Source organism: Leptidea sinapis, chromosome 4 (genome assembly GCF_905404315.1).
Source record: "Leptidea sinapis chromosome 4, ilLepSina1.1, whole genome shotgun sequence".
In the NCBI taxonomy this organism is placed as follows: Eukaryota; Metazoa; Arthropoda; class Insecta; order Lepidoptera; family Pieridae; genus Leptidea; species Leptidea sinapis.
Genome location: NC_066268.1, coordinates 11,205,445 through 11,230,160, shown reverse-complemented (window position 1 = coordinate 11,230,160; position 24,716 = coordinate 11,205,445). Strand labels below are relative to the sequence as shown.

The following is a 24,716-nucleotide window of genomic DNA, read 5'->3' as shown; positions in this document are numbered from 1 at the left end:
AGGTGTAGCCTTATCTGTTCTACGTTTAAAATGGAAATGGGCTGGACATATACAAAGAACAAAAGACGAAAGGTGGTCCAAAGTAGCAACGAACTGGTACCCTATAAATAGGAAACGAAATCGAGGCAGGCCTAATAACAGATGGAGCGATGACATAGTAGAAACAGCAGGAAAGGTGTTGGACAAGAATGGCACGAGACAGGAACGAGTGGAAATCAATGGAGGAGGCTTTTACAGCTAAAGGCGGTCCTTGTTTCGAAAATAATAACTAATTATACTAACAAAATAGGTACTTTTATTTAAAATAGTGAAATACTAACACATACTAACAAATACATTTTTTAAGTAAATATCTAAATGTATAAGGAAATAAAGCTATAATTAAAAGAATATATATAAAAACATAGAGATAGAAATAAAGGTATTTGTGTTATATTGAACAGCGCACATAGAGGACTATCCGTGGGGAGGTTACGAAGGTCTATTCCACATCCTGCTGGTGTTGGAGCTGTGCATCGTGCTGCATATCTACATGGAGGCGGTGTACTCCGCCACCATCATGGTGACCACGGCTATGAGGTAACTCTACTCCACTACATGGTAGCCAATACGATGTGATCAGTCTGGTATCATCAGCGCATCTTGACGAGTATCACTAATACCCACTTTCTACTAATTTATGATTGTTAATTGTTATTATACTTTTTTGGTTAGCTAAAGAAGTTTTTAAACTTAACTTGCACAACAGTTTCTATACGGTTTTTATAAAAGTATCGCTTCAAAGATAAATAGAAAATTATTGAGTTCTAAACTTTATCAGGCCTTTTGAACTGCTAATAATAAGTTATTTTTTATTAAAATAAGGGACGTTCAGCTGATGGTCATTGATACGCCCTGCCCATTACAATGCGCAGTGCATTGTAATTGCACTACAACTGCGCTCGTCACCATGAGACATAAGATGTTAAATGTTAAGAAGAAGTCTCATTTGCCCAGTAATTTCAATACCTATGGCGCCCTTCAGACCGAAACAAAGGAGTGCTTACATATTACTGCTTCACGGCAGAAATAGGCGCCGTAGTGGTACCTATTATCTAGTCGGCATCCTGTGCAAAGTTATTTTCTAAGTTTTAAGTTTATGTTTTATCATAAAAAACTCAAGAGCTCCATTACTAAAAAAAGCGATTTGAAAGCAAAAAAATGTGGTTTTAAAAAAACTTCGAAGTTTAATATCTCCATAACGGTTAAGTTTCGGACACCATATTACAGAATCAAATCCATCAGAAATAACGTGAAGAATTCCGTCCTTTAGCTATATCCTACTAATATTGTAAATGTGAAGGTTTGTATGTTTGAACTTCTTTAACGCAAAATCTACTGAATAGATTTTGATGAAACTTTACAATAATATAGCTAACACACCAGAATAACTTATAGGCTATAATTTATAAAACTATAGTGTGAATTATACAAAATATAAAAGAAGTGTGATTGTTACTAATGAATACAACTAGCGCCATCTCTTATCAACTAGCAAGCACAAGAGCAATACAATTTATATGGCAAAATAACGTGTGCCGGGTCAGCTAGTTATTTATATTCTGTACGACTTTCCCTTTAACCCTTTATATAAGTAGGATGTGAGATACAATCTACAGCTACAAAATAATCATAATCACAACCTGAGCATTGAACAAGATTTACGGTCGATTCGTCACTCGGACTGTTGGCTCAGTTGGTAAAAGCGCTCGGAGTTTGAGTCCCGCATCGTATATATCGAGAATTTTGGTATAAAGTAACATTGAATTGCCAGATATGTTGTTATATGGAAAATAATATTTGATTAATTTATTCAATTATTTTTTTTATTCGACTTCAAGTGTTAAATGGATACTTAGATTGAAAATTAGAGTAATTTTTGGACACGAGCTCTGGCGCGGAACCAACACAGCATGAACAGATTGCGCTATCAATTTTGTGTTGGATAGAATAAAAAATAAATAAATTTCGATTTTAGATATAGACGAACGTATAGACAAACAAATTTCTAACGGATATACAGCGAGAAAGAAAAGGAAATCGAATATATTGTTAGTATAACCGATTTTGACTGAAAAGTCGGACTTAACTTGGCGTTGCGTAGAGACGTCGCTTTTTTGTGTGTCTTTTACCGCATTTATCACGGGAAGTGTTCCGAAGAGCTGTTTAACATGTTTCCTTCCGCAGAATTCCATCTTCGGAGGACACTCCACAAGTTAGGATATCATCCTCACCATCTGAATGTGTGGCGGTCCTCCACAATGCGGTTTTCAAGGAGCTTTCTTCCTCGGACTACAAAGCTGTGAAATGAGCTTCCTTATGCGGTGTTTCCGGGACGATACGACATGGGTACCTTCAAAAAAAGCGCGTACCTTAAAGGCCGTTAACGCTCCTGCGATTCCTCTGGTGTTACAAGAGATTGTGGGCGGCGGAGATCACTTAACAACAGGTGATAAAAAAATAGCTCATTATTTTAATTATTAAAGTAGATACCACTATCTCACGCACACATTGACATATCTAGATTGTTCAACAGTTCAACACCAGGCTGTCGGGTCGTCAGCACTTTCTTCAATCAAATATCTCTTTTAATATAATTTAATTTAATTTTAAATAATAAGTAGTATAAGTATTATGTAATATAAGAAACAATATTTTTAATCTAACAGAGAGGAATACGATGCCTTCATCGAAAATGTGATGAGTTTCTTAGTAAGAAGTGACGTGGAGCCGGTGTTGAGAGACAGATTCAAATCATATCTTGAACTCATCTGGCATAGCGATAAGGTAACTATTGAAGGCAATTTTTTTTACTAACTAGCCATATCAACTTTATTGTGATTGTATCATGTACTATTTACCGGTTCGGTCAGCGGGAAAACCCATAATTTATTATTATTTTATTTAACCCGACGTTTCATGACCTTTTCAGGGAATATTATAGGGGACGTTTAAGGGGAATGTAAAACATGCCCTGAAAAATTAAATTTGAAAACAAAATTGGGTCTCGACCTCTCGCGTTCCATGTGAGCGCTCTTCCACACAGCCAACCGTTCGAGTGACTGTGTCTTGTTGAACTCTCAGGTTGTGGCTTCATCTACATTTCACTTGTGTAATTAATCCCAGAAGTGAGGGTTATCACTTTAAAAAATAACATGTTGACAATATTGATTGGTTATTTTTGATTATAATTAACTTGAGGGCGTTATTCTTGGACAAATTAATTCATGGATACGAAACCCAAGAAGAATACTCATATATGTGTTTCGTCGTGAACATAATGTGATCAATAAATTAATTTAAACTTCTATTTTAATTGACCTGGATACTTTAATCTCGACAGTTGGTACGAATATAATATAACAAAGAGTAACAACATTTCACAATACAATCCTTAAGATTACCACAGAGTATCTATGTAAGTTCAAGTGACTTTGACAGGCGTAAACATACTTCCCGCCGTGGAAGACGCCAGTTCTTAAACTAATTAGTTACATCTGGAAGAAGAGGGCAAAGTCGAACTAAGGGACGTCGATAGAATCCTTTTGTAGTGGTTACATCAGCTACGCGTGGTATGTTATCAGATCCTGGATATAATTTAGCTATTCGGCAAGCAATCTAGCATAATGGAGGCGCCGAGTCATCGCTAATCAGGACCAAATCACCAATTTTGATACTAGCAGTATTTCCATTCCACTTAGTACGTAATTGAAGCTCACAGATGTACTGTCTCTGCCACCTCTTCCAAAAACGTTGAGGCTGCTCTCATTTTTGTTTTCCAAGGAAGGTGAAGCTAATTTAGGGGTCTTCCAATTAAAAACAAAAAAAAAACAGGAAATCGTTGGGTGAGGAGGACAACAGACACCTGTTAAGTGTCCTGTGATTCCACTTGTGCAAACAAAGTTGTTATCTTCTCAAACGCCAGATAAGAATTACACGTTTTATATGAAATTTTGCGGACTTAACTCAGGCCTCCCGAATACCGCCAAATTGAGGTGCATACGAAGGAGTAAAAATAAAATTTGATGCCTTACTGAGCTGCAAATTCAGAAAAAGAATTTGAATAATATTTTCGACATGAGAATAACGTTTAAAATTCACTTTGAAAGGATTACTTTTGAACTATGAGATTAATAAAATAATGATTCAGTTCATCAATAATTATTTTATTTTTTTATATCAATGGAATACCTTGGCAATTTTCCCGTTAAATTATCTAATACCAAACAAGAGACCTTGTGTTTATAATTTGAATATGGGGACTGTAATTGAACGACACAGCTTTTGCTTACTGTGCTTGCGAGACAATTACCAATTCCAATAACATTTATTGATGTAGGATTTACCTTTAGAGATAATTTTTGTTGCATAAATTGCGTAATGAATGATGACTGACTGCCTGAATCTAGTAGGGTGCGCACTTGCATCACCTCTTTAGTCACCGGATTCAAAATTTTAATTAGGGCAGTAGGCAAAATTTTTTGACTAGTATTTTCTTTAGTAAAATTAGAAATAGATGAAGTACATGTATCAAACGTATCAATTTCGATGGAATTAACCTTTGTTTCGTTAAAATCACTATGCAGTAAAGTATAGTGCCGTTTTTTGCATCTGACCCATGCGGCATACACCAACAGGATGCCCTTGCCTTTAACAATTAGAACATAATTTATATTTTATAATATTGACTAGCTTGGCCTTAATAGTTTTTGATTTAAATATAGGACAGTCATATATTTTTTGATTTTGATTGCATATTATGCATTGAAATACCGTACCTTTTACTACATTTACTGTCGGAAATGATTTATATTTGAATACTGTTTGTTATTATTACCCACATACTGATTTTATATTACTATCGGATTTATTGCGATGTATTGATTCGAGAACGGGCACGATCAGTAAAAAAACACTTAAATTGTTCTAATGTAGGAAAGTCATCAAAGCCATTCCGATGCTCTTTTTTTATGGAATAGGAGGACAAACGAGCGTACGGGTCGCCTGGTGTTACGTGATCACCGCCGCCTACATTCTCTTGCAACACCAGAGGAATCACAAGAGCGTTGTCGGCTTTTAAGGAAGGTGTACGCGCTTTTTTTGAAGGTAGCCATGTCGTATCGTCCCGGAAACACCGCTCTTCCCACTTTATTAATGTATGATTGTCAAGCTTAGAAGTCAACATAAAAATTATCAAAGTATCCCAATGATCAGTGGGCTGTCCGAGGTTAGAAAGAGCGCGTAAGTTCTTCGTAACGTTATCAACTAAAAATCTTAAAGAACTGTCAGAATCCCGATTTGGCATTTGTATGTTAAAAAGAGATTTCAAATGATGATATATCAATAGTTTTTTATTAATATAGCGGTCGTTAAGTAATTGCCAGGCAATAAGATAATTAGCTGATGAAACCTCAATATTTGAAACTATGCGTGCAGCTTCTCCCTCCAGGTAAGATCATAAATAATTAAATTTTTGTATAGTGGGAATACGTTGATTGCTATGAATCAAATAACGAAATGTATCGCGAAATGCAAGCCAGTGAAAATATGATCCATCAAACTTAGCTATTTCAATTTGGGGCAATTTTATGCCAACGTCACCATGATCGATAGAGCATTGAGCTTCTTGAAATAAAGATTCGCGCTTATTTCGTTCCTGTTCTATTGATTTGATTTGATTTTGATTTTCAATTAAGCTCTTAGCCATAGCGGAACACAATATTAGTTCTTGCTCGATTTGCTCTCGCTCATCAATTTCTGCATCCAAATTCTCTGAATTTAATAATTCTATCTGACTTTCAAATCTACTGAACTTCAAAGAAAGCTCAGTTAATTCAAAAGATGTGAATGTAGATTGCTTTGTGATTTTATCTAAATAATTTTTAAAGTTGGTAATTTGACCTTTAATTGAGCTTCGTTTTGTGCACAAAATTTTCATCTCAGAATTTATACTCTGAGTTTTGCCTTTACTTGCCATTTTTAGCACTTTTCTTTAAAATTATAAACTAAGAATATACACTGGCCTGCAAAAGTAAGTATCACACTTTTCAAATTAATTTTTTTTTCTTAACTATAGAAGGTAGAGATTTAAGATTAAAAACGTTTTGTTGCAAATTTTATAGGGTTTAATTCTTAGAAACTAAAATTATACATTAGTAACATTTTTAACTTAAAAAAGATAAAACAATGAAAATAGACATTTTTAGTTTAGTGTAAAAAAAATTAACTAAAATGTATTACATGTTATTTAATTTTTAATATCTGGTATTGCCTCCTCGAGCTCTGATTACAGCTTCGAGCCGGTTTGGCATACTGAACACTAGGTTTCGGAGCCGATGTTGGGGAATATCCTCCCATTCTTCTACCAGGGCCTGCTTTAGTGCCCTGAGGGTAGTAGGTGGTGGTCTGCGATTTCTGACTAGCCTCCCAAGCTCAACCCAGGCGTGTTCAATCGGGTTGAGATCAGGACTTCTTGATGGCCAAGCCATCACGCTCATACCGACCTCCTGAATATACTCTTGTACGATATGAGCCGTGTGTAGCCGGGCATTATCATGCATCAGCATCGATCCATCACCCATATTTGCTAAATACGGCCCTGCATACTCATTGAGCATATCTTTGCCTAGTGAGGGTGCCATTTTCTATGGCTACTAGCTCTGTGCGACCTTCTGAAGATATGCCAGCCCATACATGTACACTGCCTCCACCGTATTGGACTCTTTCTGAGATGCAGGCTTAAAGGTATCGCTCAATAGGTCGCCTGTAAACACTTCGCCTTCCATCAGAAGTGTAAAGGGAGAATCGAGACTCATCTGTAAACAAAATTCTTGACCATTCTTCTTCATCCCACTGCATGTGTTCACGGGCGTATCGCAGTCTCGCTACTCGATGCTGTCTCTCGAGTTTTGGGCCACTTGCTGGTGTTCGGGGTTTCAAATTTGCTTCAGCAAGTCTTCTTCTCACTGTACTGTCACTAATGTAGTCCCTCCGGGTCTGAAGTAGCTGTTGCTGGACTTCAACTGCATTTTGGTGGCGATTTCTTAACACAGTGGAAATAATATAACGATCTTCTCGGGCACTGGTACACCTGGGTCTGCCATTACAAGGTCTCCTCAGATGGTGTCCAGTCTCTTCGTACCTTCGCTTTACCTTCTGGACCGTAAGTACCGTCACACCCACCATTCTTGCAGTGCGACGCATACTGACGCCTAGTTCCAGAAAAGCCATGATCCTAGCACATTCTTCAACTGAAAGAGGCATGATAAATAAATGTTATGTGCTTTTTAGCATAAATTTTTAAAACAAGACCCATCGATCTCGAAAAAAATTTAAAGCAGAAAGAATAATGTGAATGGTAAAATTGTAATTCGGAAACGTCCACTTTGAAAAGGAATGGTTTTGTTTTTGAAGTTTTTTTTCAGCCAATTCTTAAAAGAAGGTTACCGACTATAAAGTTTTTATGTACAAAATTAATTTCTCTTTGGAGTCCTTTTTATTTTGAAAGTATATCTTGTGAACTTAAAACGTTATCCCAATTTTAAAAGTGTGATACTTACTTTTGAAGGCCAGTGTAGTTAAGCAATAAATCATAATTTAATAAAAATTTAAAATAAAAATTAGCTCACGTTCCTCACTCGGCGTTATTCAGGACAAGTGCTTATCAGCTCAGCAAAAGTGTACGTACCACAGACACCAGCTCTGGTAACCGACGTTGTTAGGTCCGTGTAATTAGCCTGGAATTGTTCGGCAAGAACTTTTAAATATAGCGTAAAAACTGGCAAGATAATAAATTATTTTTATGAATAAAGTTAACTTTCAGCGTTTGTTACTAATTTACAGCTTGAATTAGGTTAAATTAAAGAAATCTGAAAGATTTTATAATTTAAACAAAGATGAAGGTACTTTCAAAAAAGTTATCATTAATTTTGCGAATACGTAAAAGATAATTAAACATTGGGTTTCTACTTAACAATGCAAAATGTGATGAATAATAAATTGAAATATTGATATTTAGGATTACAAGGAAAATAACCAAGGCACTTAGCTGATGAGTGATGAACTATGCTGCAAGGTGATGCTTTAGCTGCGTCACTGCTTGGCCGTATTCAATGATTTTATCATCTGCTTCTTGAATTTATCACCAATCTCTGTATATTCCAGTATATTTCAAGGATTAGAATTATATCCTAAGTCAACCTCTTTTGTAATGTAACGGTTTCTTCTCTTGTTAAGCTTTAAGATAATTGTCCAATCGTACACGTGTTCAATATATGATAATTTTTAGATTAATTGTTTCTTGAAACTTCTACTCAGTCGCCAATTTATGTTTCGTCGTGAACATAATGTGATCAATAAACTAATTTAAACAAGTATTTTAATTGACCTGGATACTTTAATCTTGACAGTTGGTACGAATATAATTTAACAAAGAGTAACAACATTTCACAATACAATCCTAAAGATTACCACAGAGTATCTATGTAAGTTCAAGTGACTTTGACAGGCGTTAACAATATGGAACCACAATGAAACAATTTTCGCGGGTTCGGGTCTAATAATGAAACACTACTTCAAGCTCTTAATAACATAAAAAAAATAACAATCGAATGAATTAGTGGTACTTATTATAATATTGTACATTTATATTTGAAGCATGAACAAAAACATTGAGTACTTTTATGAGGTTACTAGCTAATCCGACAGACGTTGTTCTGTACATCTATACATATAAATAAAATTGGAGTGTATGTTTGTAATATTGAAATAACCGCCTTTTAATACATGTATATGAATATATATACGGTAAATACACCAAAATAACATTTTTTAGAATTCTTGTCTGCCTGACTGTTTGTTCCAGCTAATGTCTGAAATGGCTGGACCGATTTTGACGGGACTTTTACTGGCAGGTAGCTGTTGTAATAAGGAGTAACTTAGGCTACGTTTGTTTTAGAAAAAATCTTTTGGTTTAGAAAAATAAAGTAATGTTGTAATGTCCAAGAAACGGTGTAACTCTAAAAATAATTTATGTGGCAAAACAACGTTTGCCGGGTCAGCTAGTAATAAATAAAATACTGATTTTATGGAATTGTCAATAATATTTCATACCAGCAAGAATTGTTTCGTAAAATATGCTCCTTGTTGTTATAATGAAATTGTTTGACAGCAGAACTGTCAAACCGTACGTCATTAAATTCTAGAGCATATGAACTAAATAGAAAATATGTCCATACTAAAAAATGGAAATAAAAAAAATTATGGGTCCCAAATCGAAATAAAAACTATCCTACCTCCCAAAGTGCACTGCACATGAAGTAATATCCATTTAAATCAATTCATTAGGTTAGGAGTTCACTGGAAACAAACATCAGGGGCTGGATTTATATATTATATGAGGTGATTAGGCTCAATTAGCGACTAAAGTGGTAAAGGCGAATACAACCGTTGGTCCAAGACATATATTTCCATTAAAAAAATATTTTCGAAATTTTAATGCGTATTTTTTTAGTTGTCTTAAGACTAGAATTTTTTTCTTTCTATCTCAAATTATAGTAATTGATACGCCCTGTACATTACAATGCAGTGCCGCTCAGGATTCTTGATACAATAAAATTCTGAGCGGCACCGCAATTGCGCTCATCACCTTGACACGTCAAGATGTTACGTCTCATTTGCCCAGTAATTTCACTAGCTACGGCGCCCTTCAGACCGAAACACAGTAATGTTTACACATTACTGCTTCACGGCAGAAATAGGCGCCGTTGTGGTACCCATAGTTTAGTCGGCATCCTGTGCAAAGCAGCCGATTAGAACTGGAACTGGTAAAATACACACATTGTACAATAACACCACATTTCAGGCATATTCTCTGACTGAGAAGAAGGGCTCAATCTTCCATGATCTTCCACCGCATGTCTATCAGGATATAGTGGCCAGACAGCGAAGCAAGTACATCCTGTGTGTTCCTTTCATGAAGGTCAGTTTTAATATAACTTTTGAAAAGGTAAAATGATCAAATGAATAAAGTCTGGAACTTAAATTTACTTGGTGGCGCAGGAAATAATAATAAAAATATATATTTTCGAAACTTTTTGATCAATCTGTTTTACAATTACAAACGTAATACAATTTTCTTTAAGAAAAAGAGAAGAGAAAAATAATAAAAATATATTTTCTGGTATGTGTAGTATGTTTAAATTCACTAACATTTAGGTTTTAATAGTTCAAACAATTACTGTGTGTTTTGACTTGATGAAATTTCAGTTCCTAAAACAGGAGGATCTAAAGAATTTGTCATCGAATGCGAAGCTGTTCTACGCTTGCCCGAATGAAATATTGTTGAACACGGGAGATATCTCTAACGAGCTATATGTCATCAAGCAGGGAATGTGCGAAGTGAGTATTATTAGGCGTGTATCAATGTGGGCTTAAGGTAAACATACCTATAGAGGCTCAGGCGGCCAAAATTCTCGAGGTAGATTATTTAGATATTGGTTATCTGTCGCACAGTGTTGCCGGCCTTTAAGGAAGGTCTACGGCCTTTTTTTAAGGTACCCATGTCGTATCGTCCCGGAAACACCGCACATGGAAGCTCATTCCATAGCTTTGTAGTACGTGGAAGAAAGCTCCTTGAAAACCACACTGTGGAGGACTGCTAAACATTTTTTTTTGCGCCCAGACAAAGGAAAAGGGCTACCCTCCGGGATAACGACGGGAGACAGGTGGTGAATACTCATGCATACCAACGCAGCCTAAGTCTGCGTTGGTTATGTGGGACTCACGTAAAACCTAAGTGCCTACCCTGAAAACACCACCTGAGGTTGGCTTTGGGCAAGTGCCCTCTAAGCCTTCATCGAAGGCGACCTTCTCTTGGGGAGAGAGAGGCGCAAGCGGGACTCCCTATGGAGTATCCGCTGGGATTCCGCCACACATCCAGATGGTGGGGATGATATCCTAACTTCCGGGGTGTCGTGCGAAGGTGCGATTCGGCGGCAGGAATCAGGTGAAACAGCTCTTAGGAACACTCCCCGTGATAAATGCGGTAGAAGACATACAATGAATGTTTTATAATAATATGTAGTGATGATGACTCCCTAAACCTAATATGGTTCAACTCGGCATTTCTGGGTGACCAATAAAAACCATTGTTGATGTAATCTCGAGGGATCACCTTTTAAATTAGCGTGGGGCTCATGAACCGCTGATGGAAAAATACCGTTATAAGGAAAATATTTTTTTTTCAGGTTCTGAGTCCAGTTACCAGATCTGTGGTCGCTCAAATCACTGCGAAGCATCATTTCGGTGTTGTTTCCTGTTTGTTGAGTAAGATCGATTTTCATATAGTTTTTGATATTGAAAGTACTGTCACGGAAAGGACTAAACAAAAAATGGCTGCCTATCCAATAGTATGGCCGAAAAAAAGGATGCGAGAAGTATGAGTAAAAATCTATTCAAAATTTGCCGAGATCACCATACCAGCTTACCGGTATTTCTTTCCCAGACAGAAAAATGACTAAAGCCACACTGACAGGCTATTTCCATACATTTATTTTTTGTTTTTATGCCATAAGCGATGGCAGTTTTGTATGATCGCATAATCAACTTTTTTATGCGAGTGTTTGTCTTTTGCACACGTGCATTGGTCTTTTGCACAAATAGGTACAATGTCGGTTGTTGCACATAAAAAAACCGCTTGGGATAGACTATTCAAATTACTAATTCATTTGTTCTTGATAAGTGTGCAAAGTAGACAGTGCTTTTAAATGTATTGCATCGTCATCGGTCCTTGATATGTGTGCAGTTTCAAATTAATCCGATTTTTTGAAGTGGTCGACAATCAAGTTTATGATTCCTTCACATAGAATTGCGTTACAAACCAAGCTAATAAACGCTTGGTTAAAAAGGCAGGCGGGATTTGAAGGATGACGATGATGGCTGAAAAAAATAAGTAAATATAAAACTAAGCCGTGTCATTTTGTGAAATTGAAATGAATGTGAAATTCTCAAATGAATGTCTGAGAACGCACATTCTGAAAGAATTTTAAAGTTTTAGAATTTGTTTCTCAGCGGACCCACAGTGATGTTGGTTTTAACAAGAAATGGCCGCATTAATCCGGTTCGCTGACCGATTATTTTTATTCCAGGAGTGCCAGCGTTCTACACAATACGTGCTGTGACACACATTCAAGTGTTTTCAATTTCAAGAAAGTATTTACTGAATCTCATCGAGACGCCACAACTAAAAGACGCGTTAGATTTCTCAAAAGAACAGCCTGTAAGATTATTTATTTAATCATTATTAACGTACAACATAGATAATAATAAAAATGCTTCAGCTGATTTAACTACATCGATTGATAACTCTATAAAATTTGTACAAAAATAACTTTATAAATGCTACGCTTATAGTAATTTTTCAACCCAAATCATGATAAAATTGACTTACATTCGAGTTCTAGTTTCAATAGTTATAACAAAAGGCAAAGAAAAGAAAAATATTTGTCTATTAACGCCATAATAATACTTTTTTAATTTTGTGATAATAATTAAATTGAGAATTATTATACTGTTTCCGCTCTTGTAATATTTTAAAAATTAAATACTCAGAAATTGTGATAAAAAAAAACAGATCATATTATAATGAGAACTAGAGAATTAGATTTTTTTTATGGAATAGGAGGACAAATGAGCATACGGGTCACCTGTTGTTAAGCGATCAACGCCGCCTACAACCTCTTGCAATACCAGAGGAATCACAGGAGCGTTGCCGGCCTTTAAGGAAGGTATACGCGCTTTTCTTGAAGGTACCCATGTCGTATCGTCCCGGAAGTCATGCGAAGATGGAATTCGACGGCAGGAATAAGGTTAAACAGATTAAGTACACACATTTCAAAGCAACGATTCCAATTTCCTACACATTTTTTTAAATTTTATTGATGTTCTACTAGGAATTCACCAGCTTGCAACTTCCGCTCCCACCTTTCATCTGGTACACACCACCAGCTCCGACCCCGTGCGTGCAGAGATTCCCTCTCCCGCGGAAACACATAAAAGATCATGATTTTCTACACCCTTTTACAAAACTTGGAGTTTTCTCAATTTTAAGGTTTGTTATTCCGTTTTTTGTCGGCAATGGGTGGATTAACATGTAGATCAATGATGCCCCACCAACACACTGGGTAAAACACAAATTAACGACCACCGATAGGTTAACGAACTAGAGCAGCGTGGTCATCGTAAAATAAAACCTGGCAAACTGCACTGTCTTTAAACGCTATTATTAAAACTCTTAATGGACATGACACGAACTGACGAAGTAGTTTGATATTTAAGTCAAAGAAGGAAGAGGTTGGTCATTCATCTACAGGTGCAGATACAAAATATGTATAAAAGGGGGCAATAAAATTATGTTTGAATTAGTTGCTATAATACTTATGTCTAATTTCGTTTTAATATCTGTACGAGTTACAGAGATACTTAGTTGTTCCAAGCAAATGGAGAATGCAGCAGTTTATTTATATTAGAATGGGTAATCGGATTGATCAATAGTAAGAAATCAACCGTCCATGGACATCAGCAATACCAAGGATCCAGAGATGCATTGCCGACCTTGAAATGGGAGTATGGACGAGGAGTACTAAGTCGTATTGGTTAGAGAATACAGTGAACAGCTCAAAGCGGCCGTACGAGGAAAACGTTTCTGGTGAAACGCGCGGTTCTTTTTCTATGGAGTTACAGAAACTTCGCCCTTTTTATGAATATTGAAGACAAATTTGAAGCTGAACACTGCAAATGCTCCTTTGATACTAGAATAATAATAAGAGTGTTGAAGGTTTTCAAATCATACCACTCTCGATCTGGAGACAAGACAAGACGCTCGTTGTGTATTTCTTTTTTTATGTTACTGTTAAAATTATTATTAATATTTTTTACACTATGCACTTCATCAACACTCGTTCTGTGCCACTTGATTGTTACACCATAATTTATTTTATTAATCAATTGAAGACTTAAGCTAACACAGCCCTGCTAAACAAGCCCCATGTGTAATAGAAACTGTTTATTTGATCTATATTTGTTATTTGGTCGTAAAATGTGGTCTAATATATATTGATAATGATTCTTATCCCCTTTGTTATCTTTTAAATTATTCTCCTAAACAAATTCATGGTTTTCCAGGTACATCTTCCCCCGGTTCACAATCCGCCCGGACGGTCCTTACCTTGCTCGCTACGAGTGGTTCCGCGCGGTGTGCGCTCTCTTGTCTGCTCTGCTCTTTCCTACTTACAGCTATCTTGGATGTCACTGGACTTCCCTCACCTATTTATTACAGCTTTTAGATTTCACGGCGTATTTTGACATGTAAGAACTACTTATAAAATTGATGAAAGACAATCGTTAATTATTTAATTGTAAAATCAATTTCGCATAGTTTAATCATTACATAGTACTATTCATTTGACGAATCCGTATTATAAACACGATTACAGTAAAATAAGAGTGCGATTTGGAGTTAAATAAAAAATGAATAGACGAGAAAATAATGATGAATGTAGATTGACTGACGTGAAATTTATAAATCTAATACGATGATGATGATGCATTGTGGAGGTCAAGAGTAACAAGAACAAAAGTATGATTGAAAGGTGTCATGATAGTGGAAGAATCCACCCAAGTATGACCAGGACCTAAGCAAATAGTACTTCCTAGTCTATGCATACCCGTCTGGGAGACAGTGAATTTACATTATCTAGAAGACAGTATAACGGACACACAGAATCATAGGCACTAATGATTGTTGAGAAAGATTTACCGATAAAAGCTCACATTGCTGCACCTCTGAAAACATAAGTCTATACAAAAATACATTTTAAGGAATCACTTTGTAACAGTAAAAGAATTTTGATGACTTTTACGATAAAATATTGTATGACCCTAAAGATACTTAGAAATAATGCAACCGGTATACAATTTGATTCCTATATTTTAGAGACCCTTAAACAATTTGGGAATATTATGCCTACACGTGTTACTTTGTTGATGACCCCTTTTGTAGTAAAAATATTTCTGTCTTCGTTCCATTTCTCGCAGTTATTAAAAGGCTAATAGTTGAAGTAGCATTTGATAAGGAGCTATTTAATACATTTGTAACGCAAATATTCAAAACAGCTTACTGTTTATTGCAAATGATAAACTTTCAGTAAAGGGCCATTAAGCAGCCTTACTACTTTTATATAAGTGACAGTACCAAAATTTGCGACATTAAAACATATTAATATTATTTGTAGACTCCAAGGTATCCTGGTGGGCTACTATAATGAGATGTTATTTTAATCGATTAAATATTCATTCCATTACATTTTAATGTTTTTTCGATTTGTAGAACGCAAAATGAGTTCGTTTTTTTTTATTTTACATCAGAAAAATGTACCATTTCATTTAAGTACATTTCAATTTGTTAACATCAGGCCCAAAATTCCCATTCTCCTTTGCAACGCAAATATTCGAAACAGTTTACAGTTTATGGCAAACGATAAACGTTCAGTAAAGGGTCATTATTCAGCCTTACTAGTTATATTTAAGTGATAGTACAAAACTTTGCCACTTTTAAACGTATTAATATTGTTTGTAGACTGCAACGCATCCTGGTGGGCTACTATAACGAGAAGGGTCTGCTAGTATACCACCCTGCCAGCACTGCTGCGCATTACTTAAAAGGCGCATTTGTCGTAGACTTAATTGCGTGTGCTCCATTGGAGTACGTGGTACACCAAGTGAAGGAATCTTCCGGTAAGACTGTGCAACAATATCCGCAGAAGACAAATATGCCACAAGTAAAACACCATATTTTTTCACCATACTTTAGCTCTTTTGAGCCTCAATAACAAAAGCTATCACAAATACTAAGAGAATCAACTTAATAAGCGAAAACTTTTGCACTATGTTAAAACCGAAATGAGGGACAGGTTACGAATAAGATAATCTCATAATTAACGGGTCTGATGATTTAAAGCCTTAAGAAATTACCAACGTTCCCAGGCTTATTAAAGTACATATTGGGAAACTATCATGACCCTTGCTGTGCCTTTAATTTCTTCTTAAAATATTTCTTAAGTAATATATGTGATCGACTTCTATAAGTCACAAGCAGTCACAAGTAATCCATCTACAACATGAATTCTATTTGCACAAATTAACTTTCAACAACAAAAACCGCGTCTTTTTTCAAAAATCATCTAGTTGCAAATCTTTTGACATTTCCAGAAGGCGAGTATACAATTCCCCTGTCGATGACGTACCTGAGCACAAACAGACTGCTGCAGCTCTACCGAATCCCCAGCGCTATGGTCAGCCTTACTGGATATGTGCGCAACGATGTACTGCTCGTGTATGTTTCACCTTTATTTATTACTTTCTTACTAAGCCATTGGAGGTATCTTAGCCCACACGTACCAGGCACATAAGTGCAAGCCCTATCTGTTTCGGTTTGAAGGCCACCGTAGCTTGAGAAACTACTAGCCTACAGCAACTTACCATAACGCTATCGCTGTGCCGTTGAGAATTTTGAGCTTCTCAAGAATCTTGAGTTCACTCACCGTTAGCTCAGTGGCTTGCTCGTCTCATTGCCAGGGAGATAACCCCAAGGTTTACAGTCTTTGCAATTTTTGTGTCAGTCCAACTGACCTTGACATTTTCTTAGCAGTGTACAGGTATTCTTCACCAAGAGTTCTTCACTTAATGTCTTTGAATCGGTGAATTTATTAAAAAGGGTAATACAATAAAGCCGTTAAATGTATATGTCATAATCTAATATATAAAATTATCATGTCGTGGTGTTTGTAGTTTAACTCCTTCGAAACGGCTTGACCGATTCTCATGAAATTTTGAGTGCATATTGGGTAGGTCTAAGAATCGGACAAAATCTATTTTTCATCCCCCTAAATGTTAAGGGTGGTCCAAAATTTTTTTTAAATTTTATTTTACATTTTTTTTTAAATTTGTTTGATTATGAGTCAGCATTAAAAATACATACAACTTCAAATTTTCACCCATCTACGATCAACAGTTATTTTTGTATCGGGATTTTAATATCGGCAATACAACGTTTGCTGGGTCAGCTAGTAATATTTATAAAATTACAATATAATCTCCACCATTTCTGGATGTGTGGCGTCCCTCCACAGTGTGGTTATCAAAGAACTTTCTTCCACATTCACCCAAGCTGTAGAATGAGCAAGCAGCCTTGTGCGTGCTGTGCGTGTCCAGGAGGATACGAAATGGATACCTTCAAGAATGCGTGTAGGTATACCTTTGTAAAAAGCCGGCAACATTCCAGTAATTCCTGCAAGAGAATATTGACGGCGGTGTTAATTTAACATCAGGTGACCCGTTTTGTATTACCGTGCATATAAAGTCTAAAATTGAACATCACGATACTAAACCCTAAAAAATTCCTTTCATTTTGCAAATGATAATGGACGCTATATACAAAAACGGTATAGTAAAGCTCGTAAAAAGATATAGTTAAATGAAAAAAAAATAAGTGAATAATAGAATGTATGAATATATCTGTGTATAGTATTGACAATAGTCTTGGCGTGCATTGGTTGTGGTCTCAAACGGAGTCAGGTGAAGAGTTCAATAAAAGAGATTGTATAAAAGGGTTGATTCTGTTAGAACAAGTCAGGGAACTATATCAGGAAAAGAGAGAACTGTAATTTCTGAATATATTATGTAATTCGTACATCTGTGTATGCAAAGACCATGTTAATTTATGTCCAGGCTACGCGCGATTCCACCGTTCCTAGCTCTCCTGAGTGTTATGACGAGCTTGATGGTAATAAACTCTGTAAAGCTGGTGTACCGGACGCAACCAGAGCTCAAATATAATCTCTTACCGTACGACGATGACGGTGGATCTTGGACGGAACTCTTTCAAGATGTGTGTAAGTCGTTTTTGTGTCATTACCAACTAAGTGATTGTTCAATTTGAAGTACTAAACCTTGAGGATTTGGTTTCAATAATTGTAACACTTTTGCTCAAATTATCCGGTCACAAAATAATCATAGCCTCAACTATGGGTGCCAGATAACGATATAATTAAAACAACATACATACCGAAACCTATAACATAATATTTATAACATACCGGATACTATAAACATACTGAAATATATATACGAGTATATGTAGCTAAACATCCATGACTCGGAAATAAACATTCATAGTCATCAAATGTTTGTATTCAATCACGAGCTGGGCCGAATCTATATTTTTGCTATTAATTGCAATATACTTTTCGTCATGCGATTAGGATTGTTTTTTTTTTTTTCAGTCCGATTCAACATCATAGAGAATTCGTGGAACTTGCACTTAGCCACTTATTTCTGGGTGGTTTACCAGACAACTTCCACGGGATACAACATATTCAAACCCTCAAATTTTGTTCAGATGAGAATTTTAACGTTGGGCATGATTATTGGTAAGAAATCGATCAGTTATACAAATTTAACCAAAAATCAAAAAAGGCCGACAATGCTCCTGAGATTCCTTTGGTGTTGCAATATATAATGGGTTGTGATGATGGTGGTGTAGGAAGCACGTGTATAAGGATGAGAACAGCGCAGGACCGATCGAAGTGGAGATCTTTAGGATAGGCCTTTGTCCAGCAGTGGGCGTCTTTCGACTGAAATTATTATGACGATGATGAAGCATATGTATCACTTAAAGGTGTACACCACCGTTGCCCATGTTCTTTTTGAACATCCACATTCATTTGAATCCAAGAAGATTGCCAACGATTATGGTACGAAACTTTAACAGTATTTAGGTGGTATTGCTCATTGGAACATTTATTGCAATAGATACGGTAAAAGACACACAAACAAACGACTTGTTTACGCAACATCAAGGTAGCACAAGGGCGGTAGAAGAGCATGTGGTGGTAGTATACCTTTGACGAATATTTCCAGGTACAATGATTGTCACGTACTACTCTGTGCGCGTGATAAGCACGCGAGCAAATGTGAACAAGGCGCTAGCTTCATTCCAACAGCACATGAAAGACATTGAGAGGTTCATGAAAAGGGAAAATTTAAACGCAGCGACAAAAAAGTTGAGTTTATTGAGCTCTTTCGGATTAGTATTATAAACCTAGTCTTGCCATAAATACTGAAACAAAGAAAAAAAAGTTTCTATTGCAAATAACATTTATTACTTTTACAGTGTGTTTCACAAAATGAGAAAACTCAATGAACAATCATATAAATATGACAAGATTCCAAGTTCAAATGTTCTCTTTTGGTTACTTTTAATTGTACCAGTATTTACGGCCAGACTAGGTAGTTTATTGATTACTAGTGGTTCGGCCTTGTGTCGGCTTGGATATATATACTCATCATTATATGTATTATAGGTACATACTTGTCGACTTAGTTCAGGCTGAAGGATATGAAGTAAAAATGTAACACCTTGCTATTTTATGCGAATAGCTGCAAACCAACATATTTCACATCATATCAATTTACCGACAGACGTTCTGTTCTTAAAATCCCTTCTTAGAAAGCTGAACTCTTCTCGGAGAAAGGAATATTCCTACTAAATTTCAGGTGTCTACGCCTTATGGTTCCAGAGATTCAGAATTCAGATACTCTGCTTTCCCCATACGAGATAAAGATATGATAAATACATACATACAGAAACATATTGGTATAGTTTCACTTGTCTTCTCCCACGTGGGGACTCGCATAGTGACAGGGCTACATGTGTACCGGCGTTTCTACTTTTCATTTTGACTTGAAAAAGTACTTTTAGTGACTTGGAAATTGGTTCAGTAGCTTCAGAGCATTAGTATACATGGGCGGATGAAGAAAGTGTCAAGGTTATCTTTTGATAGTCCAGGTCCTATATGCAGTACCTAAATAGTATGTAAATCAATCTTGCTAGACACATAAAGATATAAATCATGCATATACGTCCAAAAATTACATATTTAAACAATATTTTACCATCTAAATCGCCGGAATTAATTAGTTTTATTATACATTTGCTTGGAGCCTTCTTGTCATGACAACAGGAAAAGTGCGCAATTTCTTTTGCAGAAATATGGGGGTAGAAAAATTTAAGAAAAATAATTTTCCGATTAAAAAAATATGAAAATTATAAAACGACATAAAATATTTTGTTGTTTGTATTTTTCATAGCGATATAAAAGAATTGATGACTTCATCAATCATCTTCAACAGCACATCATAATTTCATCGTTTTTTTCTTTTAACCTTTTTAATATAATTATTATAAAGTGAATATTTCTTGTTGTTTTAAATTTCAGGCAAATACTAGATTACTACAAGTTCAACTGGGAAAAAATGTCAGGCTTGGATTATAGAAAGGTTTTGAAACTTTGTGATCAAATAACACTTCGGACAGACATAATATTGCATATTTATGGACGGACATTTGCTAAGGTTATATCTTTGATTAACCCGAGTATCGCACATTTAAATGAAACACATTTTAAATTAGTGCTATCTCTTGTTTGAGTTAAAATATGAAATAATAATTTTTGACCCGGAGACATCTTTCATATATAAAGTCAATATTATGTATAACTAGTGCATATAAAGGCCAAGTTGCAATAATTGAACATCTCAAAGCTAAATCAATCAAGACCAATAAAACTCTCAAAGTTTCCCTTGATTTTGCAACTGATAATGGACCCTTTAAACAAATACAGTATAGTAAAAAGCACGCAAAAGTTATAGTTGAATTAAAAAATATATTGAATAAGTAGAATGTGTGAGTAAAGTGATCAATAGATCAAGTCATTCTTAAAACATCCAATATATTAACTATTTCTTGCAAAACAAAACATGGATTCAAATTCCACTCACAATTACTGCCACTGCGGTGATAAGAATTAGGAAAAATATATTCTAAGGTGCTCATACACTAGACATTCACTTTAAATAAGCATTCTAGCGAATTTGAAACTCATAAAAAATAGCAAGCTTTTGGGGGCGAATTGGGTAGCGTTTGCTTTGCTACGAGCTTTTCGCCGAGCCAGGCAATTTTCTCATCGATCCGCCGAATAGTTTGCCATCATTCTTTTAATATAACCAATATGTGTATCTGCAGCACATCGTTGTCTAACATGTTCGTGAAGAATATCTGGAAGTTATACTTCTTTTGGCGCCTTAGGGAAAAATTGTCAGAGTGAAATTTAACAATGCGCGAACACTATGATTCCCAAATTAGACACGCTGACGTTATCAACTAGACCATTTGTATCATACTTCAGTTACCATGAGCTACTTGTAACAATATGTCTACTGAACCACAACCAGAGGACGGGAATTAAATAGATTTCAATAATTATAAGTGGTAAAATAAAAATAAAAAATAGGTACTTGAGCGTTCCCTAAAGTTAAAAAATGTTCGTAGCAATATTTGTCTCTGTTCATTGTTCAGTTCGACAAATATAAAAACGCCGAGTGCTCGATCTTCTTCTTCAACTGAATGCTTAAGTCTATCAGCACCTTTAGACAAATAATGTCCTGTAAGTGTAGAAGATATTTAGTTACTGCTAAAAAATAGTTCCCAATGTAATGTTTAACATTATGAAAATTATTTCTACAGTGTCCAATATTAAACCAATGCGACGTAGCCCTTCTGCGGTTAATCGGGCGAGCATTGAGCAACTGTCATTTCCTAAAAGACACCACATTCATCGCATCTGATGACGTCATATCAGATCTTTACTTAGTCGATCAAGGTATTGTGGAGATCAGATACGATAAGGACGAAGTGGAGAATGTGAGACTAGGAAAAGGAAGGTGAGTTGTAATGGCGAAATGATGCGTACCATCATCAGCCAGAAAGACGTCCACTGCTGGACAAAGGACTCCCCCAAAGATCTCCACGACGATCGGTCCTGCGCTGCCCTCATCCAACGTATTCCGGCGATCAACCAGATCGTAGACCTGGATCGCAGACCCTCAAAATGAAAAACTTATAGAATCACTTTGTTGTCCATCCATCCGTCTGTCTGTCTGTCGGGATCGCGTCAAGGTATCGAGTAAAATTAAAACGATATGCTTAGATCAATAGTCTCTTGAAGATGTAAAAAATTAAACTTCTAAGTTATCGAAAATAAAGATATGTCTATGCTGGAAAAACGTATATTTCGAAACTCAAGGTAATCAAAATTTATAGGGTATTTTCCGTTGAATTAGAACTGTTAATTTTTGGCAAATAATACCGTTTTATACTAACTACGTACAGGGAAAAATCTGAAAAGTATACATTTTGAATAAAAAAAAATAATAACGAAATCATCGGTGGGTGAGTCCGACTCTAACTTACCTTAACTTATATAGCCCTAAGCGTTATTACTACGGTGCTCTTCAGACTGAAACACAATACCGCTTACGTACTACTGCTTTACAGCAGAAATAGGCGCCGTTGTGGTACCCATAATCTAGCCGGCATCCTGTGCAAAGAAGCCTCCCACTGGTGAGATGGTATGCTCGTCTCTCTTTCATAAAAAAAGGTTACGAACTAGTTCTTACACTGTACATAACATTTAATTTCAGCATGTTTGGTAATCTAAGAAACTTGAATACAATACGATCGCCGATGACGATATGTTCCATCAGCCAGGTTCATCTGCTGCACATGAATGCCACCACCTTCCACATGATCATGGAAGACTTTCCACAGATCTTGGAATTACTTAAATACTACATCGATCACAACGAGGTACAATGAAATCCACATGACTTTCAATTTTTGTAAAATTTTTCGCGACACGATACAATATACAAATTTAATTTGTACCAAAATTTATGAACAATGCGGGACTCGAACAGCGCCTTTCGGGTTCCGTCCGAGCGCTCTTACCAACAGAGCCAACCGTCCAAGTGACACAATTACCGTAAATCTTGGTATGTCTTGTTCAACTGGCACGTTGTGGCTCCATCCAGAAGTGAGAGATATCACTTAAGAACAACAAATTACCTAAACGATACAATCTTACACCATCCCAATCTTAAACTTCGGACGAGCAGGTATATATATACCTTCTGTTAACTTCTTAAGTTGTTAACCAAAAACTTTGAGCAATTTTTAAAATCGTAAATTTTAAATCTCTATTTAAGAATTAATTAGTAAAGAATCTACTAATTGTTTAATAATTACGTTAAAATATTTCTTGTTGATAGGATTTTGTAAATGCCACAGAAGACTTGACACCGGATATTAAAGATGGCGCCGATTCAGCAATTCTAACATGCGGCCAAAGAGTTTTTCGATACATCGTAAAGTGGAAATTTCTGATTCAAATTTACCTCATTCTTGTCTCACTGATATGTATTTACACTGACGTCTACAATGCTGGCTTCCAAGATAATCGTATAAGTCTTGTGATTTCGTTGTATGTTCTGGATCTAGCATTCTGTTGCAAGTTGATATTTGAGTACTACCTCCCTCTTTCTGCAAACCATGAAGATGAACTATTTTTACTTCAGAAACTAAGGAGAAAGTAAGTCTAAAAGTTTAAATTGTTAATGGACAAAATTTTTATAGTGTTAACACGGACGAGTAAAAAAATAAGGACACCGTGTCACCTTACATAACAGTGAGGCACCAAAACAAGCCGGTAAACCTGTAAATACATAGCCCCACGCACACACTTACACTAATACAAGCCAATTGCCCGCCATTATGAGATTTGCCATCGTCTGTGACAGATCAGTTTGCGTCGCAATAAAACATTTTAAAAATGCCGTCGTGCGTTGTGAAAAAGTGTAAAAACAATACTAAATCAGTATTTGTGGATATATGATTATTTAAGGGACAAAAAATTGTGTAACTGGTATACCCCGTAACCGCACACACACTAGCATAAAGGCGCTTCACTTGCTAATATCACGGCGCGGAATCCTTCTTTTTTTCTAGTCCGTGAGTGTTAAGGATTTTTTTAATTTTAAGTAATATTTTTGCATGCTAATTTAAATTAGACGATTAGAAGACACTAGAATAAATTTAAGATCTATACTGTATACTGTATTCGACGCAATAAATAAATTTGATTTCATTTCTATCTACGTTGGTCTATGTCTTTTCTTCTTCTTTAAATCTTTCTAATACCTCTTTTTTTAAGATATTTCCAAAGCGATTTCAAGTTTGATATTCTATCAGTACTGCCGTTGGAAGCCTTCTGTTTAGTGGCAAAGCATGTAAATAATAAATGGATGTTATTCTCATTTTTGCGGCTGAATAGATTACTTCGAATGGTACGTTTAGTTTCCCCTTTCTAGACTTAAGGCTACTTTCAAATAATTCCTTTTATACATTCTATATCTCGTAAAGTGGTGTGCTGACTTTTTCTTAAAATAACAAATATCGGCTTTTCATATTTAATTGTATTAAAAGAGCTGAAGTATGATTCCATTTAATTTTCTCGTTAGATAAAAATAAACTTTAAATTTTTACAAATCAAAATCATTTTAATCCTTTTATGATATTTAAAGGTTAAATTTGGTAAAGTAAGCTGTATGTTATCAAAACAACGTATTTCTAGAGCAACGCAGTGAAGAACCTTTTATTTTTTACCTTTTTTTAAGGGTAAAAAGTAATTACTTCTAGCTTACCATCAAAATACAGGTCTAGAGGT

General features: G+C 35.7%; 1 protein-coding gene across 1 annotated transcript; it reads left to right on the top strand.

Annotated features, from left to right (window-relative positions):
• The first annotated feature begins 515 nt into the window (after positions 1-515).
• Positions 516-21,193, top strand: LOC126980064 (uncharacterized). Its single transcript, XM_050829684.1, has 14 exons — positions 516-579; positions 9,902-10,018; positions 10,306-10,437; positions 11,286-11,364; positions 12,186-12,316; positions 12,990-13,147; positions 14,221-14,403; positions 15,674-15,831; positions 16,306-16,429; positions 17,824-17,987; positions 18,378-18,524; positions 19,015-19,156; positions 20,373-20,433; positions 21,179-21,193. The coding sequence occupies exons 2-14, from the start codon at positions 10,013-10,015 to the stop codon at positions 21,191-21,193; spliced, it is 1,500 nt and encodes a 499-aa protein (XP_050685641.1). The 5' UTR covers positions 516-579; positions 9,902-10,012.
• The last annotated feature ends 3,523 nt before the right edge of the window (positions 21,194-24,716 follow it).